Genomic DNA, 17,965 nt, shown 5'->3' with positions numbered 1-17,965 from the left:
CTAGCCAACCAAGAATCGTCACTGTTAACTCCGCCCTGTGTTCCTGACCGCTAGCAGAGACAAGGATAACAAATGGAAGGTTAGCGGGGACTGTCAAGTAACCTTTATCAAAAACCTGCACCTGATATAGAGTATTTGTCATATACAGCGAGAGGATTTTCCTGTGGTATGAAAAGGAAGGTTTGGTCCCCTCATACATTGTGGTAAGGAAATACTTATTTTAGAGCAAGACTGACTTGAGCAAGTTGGCTAGTTGCAGCAAGCTAATGCACGCAACGACGGCACGCGTTATAAAACAGCTGAATTCTGAATCATAACATGCGAGTTAGCTCGATGGCAAGATGGCTAGCTTAACTTAGTAGGCTAGCAGACATGCCATTTTAACGAAACAATGGTATATTAAGTGAACATATGCGCTAGTTGGATATTATTTGTAGCTAGCTAGCTAGAGCTAATACTAACAAGAATCAATGTTCTGATATTTTGACGCTATAAACGTATAGCCGCTAGGGAAGATGACCAATCTGTATTGATTTAATTCGAAAACGAAAGTGACGTGTACAGTGCATTAAGTTTGGACCCTGTTGTCAATTAGATGCGTCTAGATTCATTATAAGATATAAAATATTGAGCGTAGGTATTTGCTGCTCACTGTCATCTCAACCCACAGTTAGATTGTCAGCTGGCGTTTGATAAATGTTTGACAACATCATAGCTAGCGACATTCTGCCTCTTCCACTCTCCTAGATCTGAAACATGGATTCTCAGAAAGTCCCTCTCCTCCGACGAACGGATTCAGCCCAGGGTGACTTTTCACCTCTGAAACACTTTGTAGTGGCCAAGAAAAAGATCGGTGATGTGTTTGAACAACTCCTGCAGTATGTGAAAGAAGCCTCTGCGTTTGTAGAAGGTGAGGAGCCAGTAGGACATTTAGACAACCAATGAACACGTTTGAGTACTAAAGTAGGCTACGTTATTATTGTTAAACAGCTCTGGTTTCTTATGTCTTTTTCTTGTTAAAGTGTCAGTACTTATTTTTGTGTGTTTGTGATTAGATACCTGCCAAAATGAAGCCTTGGAAAACATTGCCAGCCAGGACCAACAGGAGCAGATTCAGGCTTATGCAGACAAACTGGCTGTTATCAAAGAAGTCTTAGCGCGCAGACACATGAAGGTGGCCTTCTTTGGCAGGTACACAAATTGTTGATTTGGGTTAATTCACTGTTCATGTTGTGTGCTGTCTAATCTTTGATTTGTGACCTATACTTCCAAGTTGGTTAAAAGCAAAGTGTGTTACAGAATGTGACTTTGTAGATCTGTATTCATTCAAATCCTTCTGAGCAACGCAAATCTATCTGACAGTTGATTTCCCGGAGCACACTGCATGTTGAAAGAATGATTATGAGACTAGTCTACTTCGCTTTTGGTTTCAGTTCAAAGCCAGTACACACCTTCACAGCACTTCTACCGTGCAGATGCCTACCTCTGATACACTGAACACATCTTTAATAGTTTCCAGGCCACTTAACATGGGGTGATTGGGTGGAGCATGACCGGTCAAGCCTTCATAGTTTTATATCAACATAAAATCCGCCCACAACTGTTGATCATTTCAGTAAGCAGTCTGACCTGATTGTCTGGAACTTACCTTGTCTGGAACGCTAAGTTCAAGGGTGTATTTATTATTATTATGATTGCATCTCCCACAGAACAAGTAATGGGAAGAGCACTGTAGTCAACGCCATGCTGAGGGACCGAGTGCTGCCCAGCGGCATCGGCCACACCACCAACTGCTTCCTGAGCGTGGAGGGCACGGACGAGGACAAGGCCTACCTCAAGACGGAGGGCTCCGAAGAGGAGAAGAGCATCAAGGTAACACACACGTACATCCTTACTGATTGGTTGCTACTATGGGAGGGTCCTAGTCCATCCACCAATAGGATTGGAGTCGGCATACTGTAAACTAGTGTGGTGTGGTTTGGAGCCATGTTGTAAGAGCTGTAGAGAGTGGGAGACCTTGTCAGGGGTTGTCAGTTGATGCGCTGACCATGCAGAGGTGCGGATCTCGAGAAAAGGGTTGTCGGCTTGGGTCGGGGTGTCACATGTCGAGTTGGAGGGATGAGGGAGGGTCGAGAGTCGAAGTTTTTATTTTCTCACTGTATCCTGGAGACTGTCGGGTGACTGATAACAGGGGCAATAAAACCCCTGACTACCAGATAAACTTGTTTTCATAGTGTCTCTGCCGTGGGGCTAGTATGGTTGGTTCAGCTCTGACTACATTTGAACAGACACAAACATGCAAATACCGTATGTTTACACTGGTGTCAGATATCTAAGGTGCAGACCAGTATAATTGGACGAAGAGTACAGTGCTGTTCCTGTTTCAAGGTCACACAGCCTAAATCGAATCAATCTTTCATGTATTCTGTTATTCAGCTCGAACAAGGGAAACATTGTAATATAAAATACCCACAACATTCACTCTTTTGTTATGCGGTTTTGTGGTTTTGTCCTAAGTCAATAGAGAAGCTGAACTGTTTGTGCTGTGTAGCATCAAGCTAAAGCCAGGTATCCAGAGATAACCTGGGCTTAGCAGGGCAAATGATTTCAAATCCAATAAAAGCCCCAGCCCCAGAATTCAAACGACCTTCCTCCTTCCCTGCCCCTCTCGCAGACAGTGAACCAGCTAGCACATGCTCTGCACATGGATGAGAGCCTGGACGCAGGCTGCCTGGTGCGAGTCTTCTGGCCCAAGACCAAGTGTGCTCTGCTGAGAGACGACCTAGTTCTGGTGGACAGGTGAACAGTGAAACGCCGGCAGACTACACCTCCAACCTTCACCTCCACTCACACCCAGCGGGCCTGCTAAGCTTCTCGCACAGTAGGAGAGAGGCTTAGAGTAGTACTATTATACACTTCAGGCCACACTGTTTACTAAACACAGATGAGCTATACGTAGCCGCTCACCTTTCCAATCTATAGGAAAAACGTACTTTTGAATCCCAATGGATGCGTTAATAGTTTGTTTACTTGTTGCGAATTGTAGTTCAACCCGTACTAGATTGTCTGAAACGATCTTGGTTAGACTTATAGTTGAGTTGGTGTAGACTCTTATATCATCTCTGAAAAGACCTTGATGTGTGACCTTGATGTCTGTTGACCTTTCGACCCTGGCCCCGCAGCCCCGGGACTGATGTCACAACGCAGCTGGACAGCTGGATCGACAAGTTCTGTCTGGACGCCGATGTGTTTGTTCTGGTCGCCAACTCTGAATCAACCCTCATGAACACGGTAAGAGGAAAGGACAGGCTGGACTTTCTCTCAAAAGACAGACCTGACCAATGGCTGTCCTTCTGAGACCAGCAAACTGGGGCTGTTAAGTAGCTTAGCCATTCCCAAGAGCAGTGTGAACTAATCAACCTAACCTTGCTTGCACTGGCTGTCATTTTTTGCACAATTCTTTATATGCGTGAAATATTTGTGACTATGGTTCCCAGAAATATGTTTGCATTTAAAAGAAGAAAGAACCAAAGAGTAAGAAACTCAAGAGTTTTAATTCATGATAGAAGTTCTGTAAACCTATGTGAAATTGCAACCACCAACTTGTATAAGAAGGGCTTACTCATTTCCTTTAGCTTGGAATGGCTAATGGTGCCGGGGTATTGCTAGCTCCATTTGGACCCAGCCCACAGACTTAGCTCTGTTTATGTCTGCTGAAGCATTCACGGTATGTCAGAGCACATTGGCAATCTCAGAGCTTATGAATGCCAAATCTCTTTTAAAGGGGCATGCCCCATAACACCCCCCCCCCCCCCCTGCTCACTGTTGCAAACGGATGTATTTATGCTATGTTAGGACACAGTCAATCACAGAACACCATAGCTGAATTGTGTTGTCAAACAAGATTTGTTGGATAATCAGCCTTTGACCAAGTGAAGTGACCCACGTGAACGTCTCAGTTCAACAACAGAGGCAACGTTTATATCCAAGTGCTACTGCTTATCTTTTTATCATACAGACTTCTTTTACATTTCAAGATAAAAAAATTAATTCAATCCTTGCACACATGCTTATCACTTTTTATTAACTTGTCAATCAAGCACTCTAATTGAGAGCAACTCTAGAAATATGAGTGTTTTATAATGCTTTAGTAAAAAAAATGATATTAGAAAATAGTGGTGGCACAATCCTCTTGATACAATGCTAAAACGGAAACTTTCACCGTGTCAAAGAAGGAAAAGTGACAACATTGCCTCAGCGCACCCTCCGTCGCATACAAGGACGATTCACTTTGACAATCATCCTCCTCTTCTTGGGGACGGGCTCGTCCTCTGCTAGGCCATAGTGGTCCAGTGTGGCCTCCCGCACCCTCTTTCTGGTCTTGGCCTCAGAGTGGTTCTGGATGACCCCCGGCCGGGGGTGGGCATGGGTCAGGATGGATCCACAAATACTGTTTCCAGTGCTGGAGCCAGAGCTATGGACCAGAGCCTGAACATTGAGGCTGTTGCTGGGCCCAGAGCTGCTGTAGACTGGCGCCTTCGTGTCGTAGCTGGTGCTGGCAAGAGATCTTTGGTGGAAGGTGTTCTGTGGAGCAGTGTTAGATGTTGAGAGGTTTGCGGCTGTCGGGCTGGCCGGAGCAGAGATCATCTCAATGTTATTGGGATAGAGAGCGCTGGAGACTAGAAGCAGGGAGGTGGTTGTGCAGCTTGAGGTGCTAGCTTGCTGTTGTGGAGGGTACGCGGTCATGCTAGAGTTAGCCTGCTGTGGAGGGCAAACGGTGAGGCTAGTGCTAGGATGGTAGCCGTGGGTGCTAGGGCTAGCCTGTTGTGGAAGGTATGCGGTGAAGCTAGAGCTAGCCTGCTGGGGAGGGTACGCGGTGAAGCTAGTGCTAGCCTGCTTTGGAGGGTAGACATCGTAGTTCAGACCAGGGCCCATGTAGGTGTCAGGAGGCTGTGGTGGGCAGATGGGCTGACCAGGACTTTGATACTTGCTAGAAATGCTAGAACCAGGGTGCATCCCAGAGCTATGATCAGGGTACATAATAGCAGGATGTAGTGGTGGGCAGATGGGCATGCTAGGCCCATTACAGTAGTAAGCGCTACCATTAGGAGCAGTCATGGTGCCAGGGCAAGCATTGTAGCTGTTGCTGGGCCCAGAGCTGCTGTAGACTGGGGCCTTCATGTCGTAGCTGGTGCTGGCAAGAGATCCTTGGTGGAAGGTGTTCTGTGGAGCAGTGTTACGTGTTGAGAGGGTTGCAGCTGCCTGTGTCTTGCTGCTGGAGCGGTCATCATAGTCCACCTCCATGTCCTCCACTTCATCCCACAGATCAGTGATCCTCGGGCTGGCCGGAGGAGAGATCATCTCTACGTCATTGGGATAGAGAGAGCTGGAGACTCGTGGATGGGAGGTGGTCGTGTTGCTCCAAGAGCAAGTTGAGGTGCGAGCCTGCTGTGGAGGGTACACGGTCATGCTACAGTTAGCTTGCTGTGGAGGGTACACGGTCATGCTAGAGTTAGCCTGCTGTGGAGGGTACACGGTCATGCTAGAGTTAGCCTGCTGTGGAGGGTACACAGTCATGCTAGAGTTAGCCTGCTGTGGAGGGTACACGGTCATGCTAGAGTTAGCCTGCTGTGGAGGGTACACGGTCATGCTAGAGTTAGCCTGCTGTGGAGGGTACACAGTCATGCTAGAGTTAGCCTGCTGTGGAGGGTACACAGTCATGCTAGAGCTATTGTGGTAGTCGTAGGTGCTAGTGCTATCCTGCTGTGGAGGGTAGACATAGTAGTTCAGACCAGGGTCCATATAGCCATCAGGAGGCTGTGATGGGCAGATGCGCTGACCAGGACTTTGATAGTTGCTAGGAATGCTAGAACCAGGGTTCATCCCAGAGCTATGATCAGGGTACATATTAGCAGGATGTGGTGGAGGGCAGATGGGCACGCTAGGCCCATTGTAGTGGTTAGAGGTGCTTCCATTTGGATGACTCATGGGGCTGGGCCACGTCGTATTGACACTAAGCCCAGGATAGCTCGAGCTGCTAAATCCAGGACCGCTGGAGATGCTAGGTCCATGGAAGTCCGAGTTGCCAGGGCTGAGAGCTATGGCAGCCGGCTGTGGGGGGAAGATGTAAGTGATTGTCCCAGGGTAAGCAGAGGCAGCTGGGTCTAGCTGTTGTGGAGGACAGCTAGAGGCCGTGAAGTGGCTGCTCGACTCCTGATGAAACCCAGCAGACCTGCCACTAGCATAGGAGGCAGTCTCGTTAGCCAACAAATGCACAGACGAGGTCTTGTCTGGAGGCTCATCATCCGAGCTGTCTTCATCAGAAGAGTCGATAACGATGATATTGGGATCCACTTTTTTCTTCAGGGCCACATATGCATCCCCTTGGTCTTTGTAGGAGCCCCATGTAGGAGCGGAGAACTGGTTGGAGGGTTGTGTGGAATCTGTAGCTGAAAGAGCAGAAGGAGACTCAAGATGTAGTCCAGAAATCGAACATAATAGATAATCTTTCATATAACGATGAATTCGATTAATTTGACCATACATTTTTGGCAACACTTTACCTTAACTTGCGTGTGTTGCTTTGTAATTGAATCGTTTTTAAGTTTATGATTATGGGTTATTACAAAAGTGTAAGAAGGCACAGTATGGAGGAAGGGGTATGTGGTTGTTATAAAGGGCTGTTTATTGTTATGACCAGAACAAGATCAACGTTACCATCCACTCAGCCCTGGAAAGCCCAACCATATGCCATTTTGGTCTTGTATAATAACGTATTGTTAAACGGTAATGAGTTGATATGTAACTATCATGTTGTTACGGAACATATGGCTTTGTAGTTTGGTAGCTATGGCAACCCAAGTGTTTGCACTTTTTTTTTCTTCCTGAATTGCTTACTGAATAGTTTCATTTTGGGGGATGAACTTCCCTCTAAACTGATCATTTACCTTACCTTAACCCCCCTTTATTCTGTGTTAAAGCTTTTAACAAACCTAAAGACAAAATTAACTAACATTCAGTATTTTGCTAAGTTTTTAACAAACCTAATGACAAACTTAATGACCACTCTCAGTTTTTAAGCTTTAAACAAACTGAATTTGATAACTTTATGATAATTATTACTTTTAATAGGAATATAATATTTGTAGTTCTGATTCAGATAATGATTCATAAAATAAAATGAATTTCATTACTCACCAAGGTAATTAACCTGATCCCAAACTGTGATGGGGTTCATTTTCATCATGGTTGCATTGCATGCATGAAAGTAGATCTGGTGTCTTTGAGAACGTTTTGTTTTCTTGTGTAAACTTTTTGGAATGTTTAAAAGTGTTCCAGAATGCTTCCATTGTCTCCATTGGTTCAGAGCCAATTTTGCTGACATCATAATAGGACTACCTCAGTATCTATTGATCCATATAAAATACATACATACAACATGTTTGTTTTCTATAACCTTTACTCTGGTGGTTAACCTTTGGCTAATGGTGGTGCAAGTACAAAAAACAATGTACAACACAAATAAACAATTCTGTATATCAATATAAATATTGTACATGTGTGCATCTCCTGAAGTTCCTAGAAAGATTGCCCATAAAACAGCACAAACAGTCACACTCTTTTGTTTAGCCAGCCAGCACATGAATAATCTGTATTATTCCAAGGGTGAAAACAATTCTAATATAGTATACGACGCTAAAGGTGTTCAACCTTGTTCAGACACAACACAGAAATTAGCACGGTACATCCCTCATATAGATGTGTTCTAAAACGTCGACAGCAAGGGATATCAGTGCCTACATTCACTAGGCCCTGTCAGTCGTATAGAGGAAGATGCTAATGCAGAAGTCAATCCACCATGCAGTGTGTGTACATGTTGCGGTCGGCACCCACCTCACCCCCCCCCCTCTGGGCCTCCCACAGGAGAAGCACTTCTTCCACAAGGTGAACGAGCGCCTCTCCAAGCCCAACATCTTCATCCTCAACAACCGCTGGGACGCCTCGGCCAACGAGCCCGAGTACATGGAGGACGTGAGTAGCTCCTCCTCCAGCCCCGCCCCCATCACACGCATGGCCCGAACACACCTAATAACCATGTGTCCATAATATAGATCTTCATGAATACGATCTGAAAGCAGATTGGGGGGGGGGGGGAGGTACAGAAAACAGTACAGACTGCGTTCCACACACCGCCTGTGTTCAGTGACCTCCCCTCAGGTCTCAGTATCTGACCGCGTGGCTGGTGTGGGTCAGTTACCCGGGGGGGTTTCTGTCCCCGGCAGGTCCGGAAGCAGCACACGGACCGCTGCGTCAACTTCCTGGTGGAGGAGCTGAAGGTGGTGGACCGCGAGCAGGCCCCCAACCGCATCTTCTTCGTCTCGGCTAAAGAGGTGCTCAACTCCCGCATGCAGAGAGCCCAGGGCATGCCCGAGACCGGTAAGACTATTGGTGTGTGTGTGTGTGTGTGTGTGGTAAAACGAACAGCTGTCTCTTTGCCCATTGTGTAAGACAAATGGTCAAACCAAGAGTAAACAAGGTTTTGTTTTGGTGACCACAGTCAGTATGTTCGTCCTGGAGTGTGTGTGTGTGTGTGTGTTTTAGTGACCATAGTCAGTATGTACATCTCAGAGTGTGTGTGTGTGTCCGTCCTGTGTGAGTAGGATACTCAGTATGACATTCCAAATTAGACCCAGCCCTCCAAATAACACTGAGCCAAGTTACTGTACGACACTTTGTGAACTGCACTATCAACTCTGGGCATAGCGCTCACAAGGGGACAGGCCACTTATGCAATCACACTCGCTCACATTCTCAAAACAACTGACCTTTGCTTTTTAGTGTCTCGTGAGCTCAGTTTATAGCCTGGCGTGTTCTCATGGTCTGTGCTATGGCCAAACACACACTCACCATTTTGTATCTCTATGTACCCCATTTGAGGGTTGAAAATAAATGTCTTATCTAAGATGGCAGCAGCAGGATATGTTGCTTCCTCCGTCCTGGTGGCCATGACAGTGTGGTTCCTTTAACAGGTGGCGCTCTGGCTGAGGGCTTCCAAGAGAGGCTCAGAGAGTTCCAGAGCTTTGAGAGGAGGTTCGAGGCAAGTGACCGTGCGGGTGCCCGTATGTAAAAGCATGTGTGTGTGTGTGTGTGTGAGAGCATGGGTGTTTGTGCTAACCGTCTTGCGTCTTTCGTGCCGACTGAAGGCTCACCAAAAGACTATGAAACTGTTGTCCTTTCGGCTTCTACTGATGGAAATAGGACATCAGCACCTACCAGGAGGAGACACCCAGGCTCATATGAAGTCAGTCGACGATGTTTAGAGTCAAGGAGAACCATTCCGAATAGGCCTAGTGGCGAGCGATCACAACGAAAGAATCGTTCCACAGAATCGAAGCAGAATTTAAATCGGATGTGCAGTCGGGGGCGTCAATCCCGGAGGCAAACCCCTCAGATTACAAACCTGGTTTCCTGACCAGTGAGCTTGAGGCAGGGTAAAGAGCCCCATGCCAACTCTCCCTCTGCTTCCTGTCGGCCTGGCCTTCGACAGTGTGACACTGAACCCGGCGTCAGGGGAATCTGGGAAGATGGCCAAAATAAGCAATTAGCACAACTATTTACCACCGTCAGTAGTGGCAGGGAGAACATTGTCGTGGTCCAATACAAAAGGAAAGTGTGTGTGTTTGTGTGAGAGAGACCACCAAATAAAGGTAAACGGCTGTCTAGATTGGTGTCCTATGCTATACTTTTACGTCAGCCCCCATACCTTACTTAAAAGGTGGTTTTATTTGAAATTTCTCCTATTTTGAAGCCATCCAATAAGGTAGAATCCTAACCTTGTTCCCAGGGTTTCTCTCCTGAAGCGGCACGACTGCTCTCTGGGTCCTAGAGGGAGACCCCCACTGCCTTGTGTCTTCAGAGTCTAATGTAGCCCGTCTCGAAACGCAGGGATATCGGAAAGAGATACGAGGATTGTAAATGTCAGCACAACACGGCATGCGGCTTAAAATGTCCATACTGGAAAGGATTCACAGAAACGTCCTGCTTGAACCAGTTGGAAGTTTAAAGTCAGACTAGAATAAGCCTAGACTAGGTTAACCAAATGATATCCAAGAAACGCTGAATAGAAGTAAGTTTAAGAAAAGAACTCAGAAAAGAATGTTTTAACCATTCTACCTTCATGGCCCACGTTCTACATTCAGTCTTCAGCCCATCCAGGACCCCTTGTCTCTTCACCAATCGCTCGTCTCCAAACGCAGCCCTCAGTGGCCTCTCAGCCAATAGGAATGTGCGTCATTTGCATCAACCTGCGTCTTCATTGCTGAAGTCTAGATTTGCTAAGGCGAGGACATCCCCCTTTCAGTTCGGTTTTCAGTTGTGTTTGTCTCGTATGTTTGAGTTCTTTCCGTTCCGCCTGCACTTATGTCTTTGTCTGTGTTGTGTTATTGTCAACTAATGGGATATCTTCTGGATATACTGTACATTTGGGAAGGCTTTTAATCTGCCGACTTGATTAGCAATACAAAACCTCCAAAGCACTATTCTTTGGATGCTACTTGGAATCCTATTGTACTGTCTAGCTGTAGCTACAGTATGTAACTAATCTTCTCACACATTTTTTGTACTTGACACTGTAAACACAGACTTTGGCCCTTTTTTCTACATTTTAATTAAATGGATTTCATTTCAAGTCATTTAATGAAGTAAACCATTAAGAATATGGGCCGAAAATGACAAAGTAACCACATATAATATACCTACAAAAAAGTATACTAAACCCGAATGCAGCATGATGCTAGTCTTACCATGTAGTGTGCAACGATGCCTTCTTTTGTTTAAGTTGTGTTCCTTGAGTTGTATTGACTTTTTGTGTTATGATTTACGCTACCGCTTCACTGCCACGTTACGGTGACCCTGTGAAACCTCAGGGGGGCCGCGGGACTGGAGACACAACCCTGCTGCCGCCATGTTTTCTTTGTTTTCTTCACCTCGTCTCTTCCCCTTCCTAGTTGTGTGGCAGCAGGGCTGTATCTAACCCCTTCTTTTGACCCAGCGACTTCACACACACACACACACACAAGTTTGTGTGTGTGTGTGCGCGTGGCAGCAGCCCCCCGGTTCACCACGGTAACGTGTGTGTTGTGGCCTCGCAGGAGTGTATCTCGCAGTCAGCAGTGAAAACAAAGTTTGAGCAGCACACGATCAGGGCAAAGCAAATCGCAGGGAAGGTCAAAGCCATCATGGACGCCATCAACATCGAGTCGGCCGAGAAGAGGTGGGTGTCCCCGTTCCACGCCGTGCCCCCTCTCCTGGGGGGGGGTGTCCCGGGGGGGGAGGGGAGGGGGGGGGGTGGTGTTTTGTGAGGGGTGAGGTGACTTTGAGCTATGTCAAGATCTCCTCAACACCTGTAGCTTGCGATGGCCTGCCACAATTCATGCTACTGTAGACTGAGTAAGCGGGCGGTTTCCTGATCAGCGGCGCTTCAAGCCCCGCGGTTTTAACCCGATTTGAAAGTAAAGGGGTATTCGATGTATGAATAGGCGAATGGCATGGTCACTTTTACAAATGCACACGGTCACGGCGCCTCGCCAGAGCACCTCCCCGTGCCCGACTGACCTCTGTCCCGTGGTTGGTGGGCGGGGGGGGGCGGCGTGTAGAGTGCTGTCGCTGGAGGACCGGGAATACCAGATGGACCGTCTGGAGTTTGTGAAGAACCAGCTGAACCTGCTCATCCAGGACATCAAGATGAAGATCAAGACCATCACCGAGGAGGTGGAGGCCAAGGTGACTGACCCCCGACCCGACACCACAGCACTCCAAACCCCTCGCCGGTGTATTGAGAGCGACAGTAGCTGGTGTGCTCATGCACTGTTCGCCATAATGTGTATTTACATTATATTCATATATACAGTTATGCTGTAGTTGCCCACTCCGATTAGAGGGAGAGAGACGGTTTGGGGCTTATTCATATCACGGCCTCACTCCTGTTTGTTTTGGTGTAGCATGTAGGAGTACATACTGTATTTAGGGGAGCCAAGCATGACAGCAGTAACGTGATCACATACAGTCATATTACATAACAAACACGCTGTGCCACTGCAGGATTTTGGAGGGTGATGTGACAGCTGTGTGTGTGTGTGTGTGTGTTCCTTAGGTTTCCAGTGCTATGGGCGAGGAGATCTGTCGCCTCAACGTGATCATCGACGAGTTTCACGCCGACTTCCACCCCTCCCCCCACGTCCTCAAGATCTACAAAACGGTACGCGGGGCCCCACCGTCACTCCTGTTCACCACGGCCAGAAGTTTGGGGACACCGAAATAAATGTACCGTCTCGTGTGTCGACCTGTTCCGCCAGCCTGACCCCTGACCCCCCCTGTCGTCTCTCTCTCTCTCTCACACACTCAGGAGCTGCTGGCCCACATAGAGCAGGGCATGGGCAAGAACCTGGCTTTCCGCTGCTCTGACGCCGTCAACGCCTCGGTGCAGTCCTCCCAGAAAGACATGATCGGTACACACACACACACACACACACACACACTCACACACTCGGGTTATATTTACACAAGCCCCAGTCTTGTCCTTGTGTCACGCCATTCCCCAATTTTTTTCCAGGTCCATTTAATATCCTAGAGCCCAAGAATCAAGTGTGAAAAAATTAAAATAATAATGTCCGTGTACACTAGAACTATCAGTTTAGGTTCTGGGTTTTAGTGTAATGCAACCACCCGATTGGGGAGAGAGTTTAACAAACACCTGGACTTAAAACGACCAGTTCAGACTCCCAAAGTCTCTTTCGGCATGAGTCAGAGGACAGACTTTACAGCAGAAAGGGAAATAACTTCCGCCTCACTGAATAACAAACACCTGTTGGCTGTATGTTATTCAGTCAGCGGACACTACCTCATAGGCTTGTGACTATCATCACAACACAATAAAGGTTACATTAGGGACACATACATATGAATGAATAATATGACAGGAGACATGAACAGATAATAAAAAGCAATAGCTCATCTACTGATTGTGATTAACATGAGCACAGAAAAGTCCCTGATTTCCCCCCGGCAACGAAATGCTGATGCCTCGGTGATACCAGGTGTTGTCTTATAAAGCGTGTAGGTTTTCCTTACAGGAAGGTATGAATTCCTAGAAGTCTGACACCCGACGGACCTGTTTGACGGTGTGTTTGTACCCTCTCCCCCCTCCCTCTCTCCCCCCTACCCCCCCCCCCCCCCCCCCCCCCCCCCACAGAGAGCCTGCAGCCTCTGCTGCCCCCTGCTGTCCAGACCCAAATCCACATGCTGATCCCCAACAGGAAGTTTGACCTGAGCTACGACCTCAACTGCGCCACGCTCTGCTCCGACTTCCAGGAGAACATCGAGTTTCGCTTCTCCCTGGGCTGGAGCGCCCTGGTCAACCGCTTCTTGGGGCCCGCCAATGCCCAGAGGGCCCTCAAACTGGTGGACCAGAACTTCCAGGTAACACCGTTGGAATCAAGCGTCCTCTTTGACTGAATTTGGGAATATGCCCTGTTGGTGTTGATTTACGTTTGTCATGTCTAGTTTGAAAACATCTGAATACCGTTCATTAATGATTGAACGATGTACAAGGTAGACTAGGAATTAGCATCGATTCATAACATGAACATTCTCAAAACGTAAATGGTGGGAAAAAGTCAACTTCTCTACTTTATCCTCCCCCTCACCCACACACACACACTCTCAGGTCCCCCGCCCGGCACTGCCCATGGCCCGTACCCCCTCCAGCGGCCCCCCCGCCTTGGCCCCGCCCCAGGAAGGGGCCCTCATGACCCAGGAGGACCTCATGCTGTCGGTGGCCACCAACCTGGCGTCCCTCACCTCGCGCACCTCCATGAGCGTGGTCATCGTAGGCGGAGTGGTGAGCGTTTCGCCCGCCCAACCTGGCAACCACGGCTAGCCTGTGGCACACAGCTACCCTCCTGGAAAACGGAGACTGACGGCCAGTCTTTGGGGAAAATGGAAGGATTGATTTGGCGATAATATTACCCATTTTCATCAGTTTTTATTTATTTATATTCCCGTGATTTGACAAGAAGTAAACAGATACACAAACCAGATACACCATAGATAAGATAACGACTATATATAACATCTGTCTGTCTCTCTTTCTGCCTCTCTCTCTCTGTGTATCTCTCTCTGTCTCTCTCTCTGTCTGTCTCTCTCTCTGTCTCTCTGTCTGTCTGTCTCTCTCTCTGTCTCTCTCTCTGTCATCATCCGTGTGCTGCAGGTGTGGCGAACGGTGGGCTGGAGGCTGATCGCCCTGTCGGCCTCGCTCTACACCCTGCTGTACCTGTACGAGAAGCTCACCTGGACCACCAAGGCCAAGGAGCGGGCGCTCAAGCGCCAGTTCGTCAACTACGCCACGGAGAAGCTCCAGCTCATCGTCAGCTTCACCAGCGCCAACTGCAGCCACCAGGTCCAGCAGTAAGTCCTTCCCTTCCCTTCGGCGGGGCGACAAACCTGTTCCGGAACGTTCCACCACACGTTTTCACTCGTAACCTGTCCAAAAAACCCAGCCCTTTTTTTACTCTGAAACCTAGCCAGTGTTATTTTGAAATATTTTTTTGTAGTCATTGCCATGCCGATAAACGTAAGTTGCGTGACACATTGAAAGACGGCGAGTGACTTCATAATCTGGATCCTGTATCATGTATAGGTCCTGTATAAATCGTTAATCTGATTTACTAGACGTGTGGTGCAAATACTCCTACTCATTTGCAGCCAGTGGGTAGAATTGAGGACTTTGAACTCCCAAGAGGAGTTCACACCAAGCCTGTCACGCTTGTTGACGCACACTTCAAAATCGACACATTTTCAAGATTTATTTAGTTTTTTTCCTCTCGATCGTTTGAGAACCTACAACCTACGGTACAATGACGGTAATTATTAACACTTTCTCCATCCATGCGTACTCATCCCTGCAGCGGTATTTTACTAACAGCGGAAACTTGCCCTCCCCCCCCCCTCCCCCCACTTCCCCCGGGAAGCTCTTAATAAATAAACGAGTTGACGCCATGACCTTTCCCGCGTTGCCCAGGGAGATGGCCTCGACCTTTGCGCGGCTGTGCCAGCAGGTGGACCTGACGCAGAGGGAGCTGGAGGGGGACATCAGCCGCCTGACCACCAAGGTCCAGCAGCTGGAGAGCGTCCAGGGCCACTCCAAGATCCTCCGGTCAGTCCCCGCCGCCCTCGGCAGGCCTACCTGGGCCACTCACCAGCCCCCCAGTAGAACACAGGAACCAAACATTTGATTCCCCACCCCCCGGGGCGATGGCTTGTAGTACTTAGTTGTTTGATTCCGATGAGGGTTAGCCACTTTTTTTCCATTTGGAATATTTCAGCATATCCAAGCATAGATTTTAGGGGAGCGGTCTAGCTCAGTGGGAGAGACTGCAGATCAAGAGGTTGCAGGTTCATATCCCTCCCATTACACTTCGCTTGGGTTCAAGCTTCTGCTTCATAAATACATTAAATGTATTATTCATACTGGGCATTTCCACATTTCCACTTTCCATGACAGAGCACTGAAGTACTCTGTCATTTATCAATGGCGTTGCAAAAAGTGGGTCTGAAACTGTGTGCCGACGCTCATCTAGAAGCCGTCGCTCCGACTCCCTCCCGAGTGCCAGTACATGAGCTCATGTGTCGTGTTGTGTTGTGTTCTCTCCCCCACCACCCCAGACACAAATCCACAGAGCTGGAGATCCTGCTGGAGACGTTCACGGCCCAGTATCTCCAGCCTCCGCAGTGATGGACAGCCATCGCCACAACCCCCTCTCTCTAGCTCTCTCTCTCGAACCTCCAACTCGAGCACCTGGTGTCGGCCTAGGCCTGTTTGGACCCCCCCCCCCCCTTCTGACTTGACTGCCCCCCCCCCCCCTTTTTCCCCCCCCCACTGCCGTTTTTACGACATGGGTTATGAGAACAACACAGGTCCACCCTCAACAGCCCCTCCCCCCTCCCCTCAGGACATCTCTCCTCCGAGGAACAGATGTTTGTAAGTGTGTGTTCCCGTGCTGCGAGTAACCAGAACTGCAGCAAACCAGAACTGCAGAACAAAAACCACACTGCCTGTAATACAAATGTTTTTGTTTTTGTATGGCGTGCGAGTCGGTGGTGTGAATGCGTTCTGAAGACTCAGACGGTACAGGATCAATCCGAAAACCTTCACGCAGCTGGAAGACTAGTGATCCGGTGCTGTACGTTGACACTACTGTACTCCTGACTGTGAATATGCCTTTCGACTAACTTCTGAAGTTTAGCGTGTGTAAAATATTTGTAGATTCCGATTTTGTTCCTGCATGGCGATTTTTATTCAGAGCAGACACTGCTCTGGCTACTTGTGGCAAAGGTAAAACTAACAACAACAACAAAAAGGATGATCAGTGTGAATTATCAGGACCCACGCGTACTCGCAACCTGAAAGAGTGTAACTTGAAGGAGAAAGGCCGTTGTTCACTTGAGATTCTTGTTCATAAGTGAAACGGTATTCATGATTTCGGAGAACTCATGTCCAAACTAGGAAATTGAAGCTGTATAGATTGTAGCTTTTTGATAACTTGAACCATTTTATAAGTTACCCTGTTGTTTCTACTAATTTGACCTTTAACTGAGAATTTAAACCTTTTCACTTGTATCAAAGACAGTTATTTTCTTCCTTGATGAATGTGAATTCTTATACCTCCTGATTTAAGAGAATCCACTGTATTAAATTACTACTTGCCATGTAATTTGAGTTCTATGAAAGTTTGAGTCAGTGGTATATGGCAATTCCTGCAAATCTCTACATGTCCAGGCGATATTGCACACGGTCATGAACAAATGACAATGCCTCATTTGATGCCTCACAGGCAAAAATACTTTTTTTTTTTTTTTACCCTTTACCTCTTAAGAATCCAGTCAAATTTGCCTAAATGCCAAACAAGGCATACCCAATGTAAATTGAAAGCTGTTCTTGAACAATTTGGAGTACATGCAGTAATGGAAGCTTGAACACAATGAAATGTAAAGTTTTTATTTCCGCCTAGATTTTGTTTTGCAAACAGATGCATGAAGAGGCCTAGGTGGGAGGTAATATATAGAAGACACAATGGGACCACAGCATGAAGCCTTACCTAATCCAAGACAAAAGTCGATTATAATACCACAATATATTCATATTTTACATGTTTTTCTAAGGGTACATCCAGGCGTGGAGACTCCAAAAGGACCCTTGGTAACCAAGGTCAAATACTTAGGATAAAAAGGTATTACTTTTCATAATTGTTGTCTGTAATGAAAGGTGGTACTTAGAACTATCATATCTCATAGCGATATCCCCTATTAGTATTGCTGAAACACAGCAACGGAAGAATAAACACATTTAGAGTGCTTTATCTGATTCATCAGTATTTACCTAGAAAAAGCCCTGCTTCTGTGAGCCATTTGGCGCGTGGACTTTTACTTTGACAGTTCCAAAGTTACCCCTAATGTTGCCTATTGGCCACTGCAGAATTTCATTGGCTATACAGTTAACAGGCTTATTTATGAACCAACTGAAGCCAATTTCAATTTTGAACCAAAGAAAGAGGCGGTGGGGGGGGCAAGACGCACTCATTTCGGGAGCCACCTGGTTGGCTTTAGAAGCCGATGGACAGGGCATGGAAGCTCCTATTGGGTCAAATGACGTGTTGCACTCTGAGGTCAGAGTGCAGTGGCCATTTTGACACCAATATATCGTAAATATACAGAAGCGAACCGAAGTTAGGACCAATTGTATGTGAGTGACTGGTCTCTTCAGTTGGCAAAGTCAGAATGATGCAACAAGAGTTCATGGCTATTTATTTATGGATGTAATACATGGTTTTCGACAACATACTTTACTTGGTTAGATAGTTTGGACCTTTGGAAATGTAACCAGACCATTTTTATTAGGATGTTTTGCACA

General features: G+C 47.2%; 1 protein-coding gene across 1 annotated transcript; it reads left to right on the top strand.

Moving 5' to 3' along the window:
- Positions 1-62: 62 nt before the first annotated feature.
- LOC136936241 (mitofusin-1-like) lies at positions 63-16,944 on the top strand. The gene is made up of 18 exons (XM_067230002.1): positions 63-203; positions 748-910; positions 1,056-1,191; positions 1,710-1,872; positions 2,675-2,799; positions 3,183-3,291; positions 7,924-8,031; positions 8,283-8,436; positions 9,030-9,097; positions 11,151-11,272; positions 11,655-11,781; positions 12,152-12,256; positions 12,404-12,506; positions 13,250-13,476; positions 13,724-13,897; positions 14,267-14,463; positions 15,077-15,211; positions 15,721-16,944. Exons 2-18 carry the CDS (start codon positions 757-759, stop codon positions 15,788-15,790), a joined length of 2,277 nt encoding a protein of 758 aa, XP_067086103.1. The 5' UTR covers positions 63-203; positions 748-756; the 3' UTR covers positions 15,791-16,944.
- The last annotated feature ends 1,021 nt before the right edge of the window (positions 16,945-17,965 follow it).

The sequence above is a fragment of the Osmerus mordax genome, chromosome 26, assembly GCF_038355195.1.
Source record: "Osmerus mordax isolate fOsmMor3 chromosome 26, fOsmMor3.pri, whole genome shotgun sequence".
NCBI lineage: Eukaryota > Metazoa > Chordata > Actinopteri > Osmeriformes > Osmeridae > Osmerus > Osmerus mordax.
The sequence above is the reverse complement of the archived record's forward strand: the minus strand, read 5'-3'. Positions and strand labels throughout refer to the sequence as shown.

Coding starts and splice junctions, on each gene's coding strand:
- LOC136936241 (XM_067230002.1), top strand. CDS start 757: ATGGATTCTCAGAAAGTCCCTCTCCTCCGACGAACGGATTCAGCCCAG. Junction 2,800..3,182: donor GACCTAGTTCTGGTGGACAG/GTGAACAGTGAA, acceptor CTGGCCCCGCAG/CCCCGGGACTGATGTCACAA. Junction 9,098..11,150: donor GCTTTGAGAGGAGGTTCGAG/GCAAGTGACCGT, acceptor GTGGCCTCGCAG/GAGTGTATCTCGCAGTCAGC.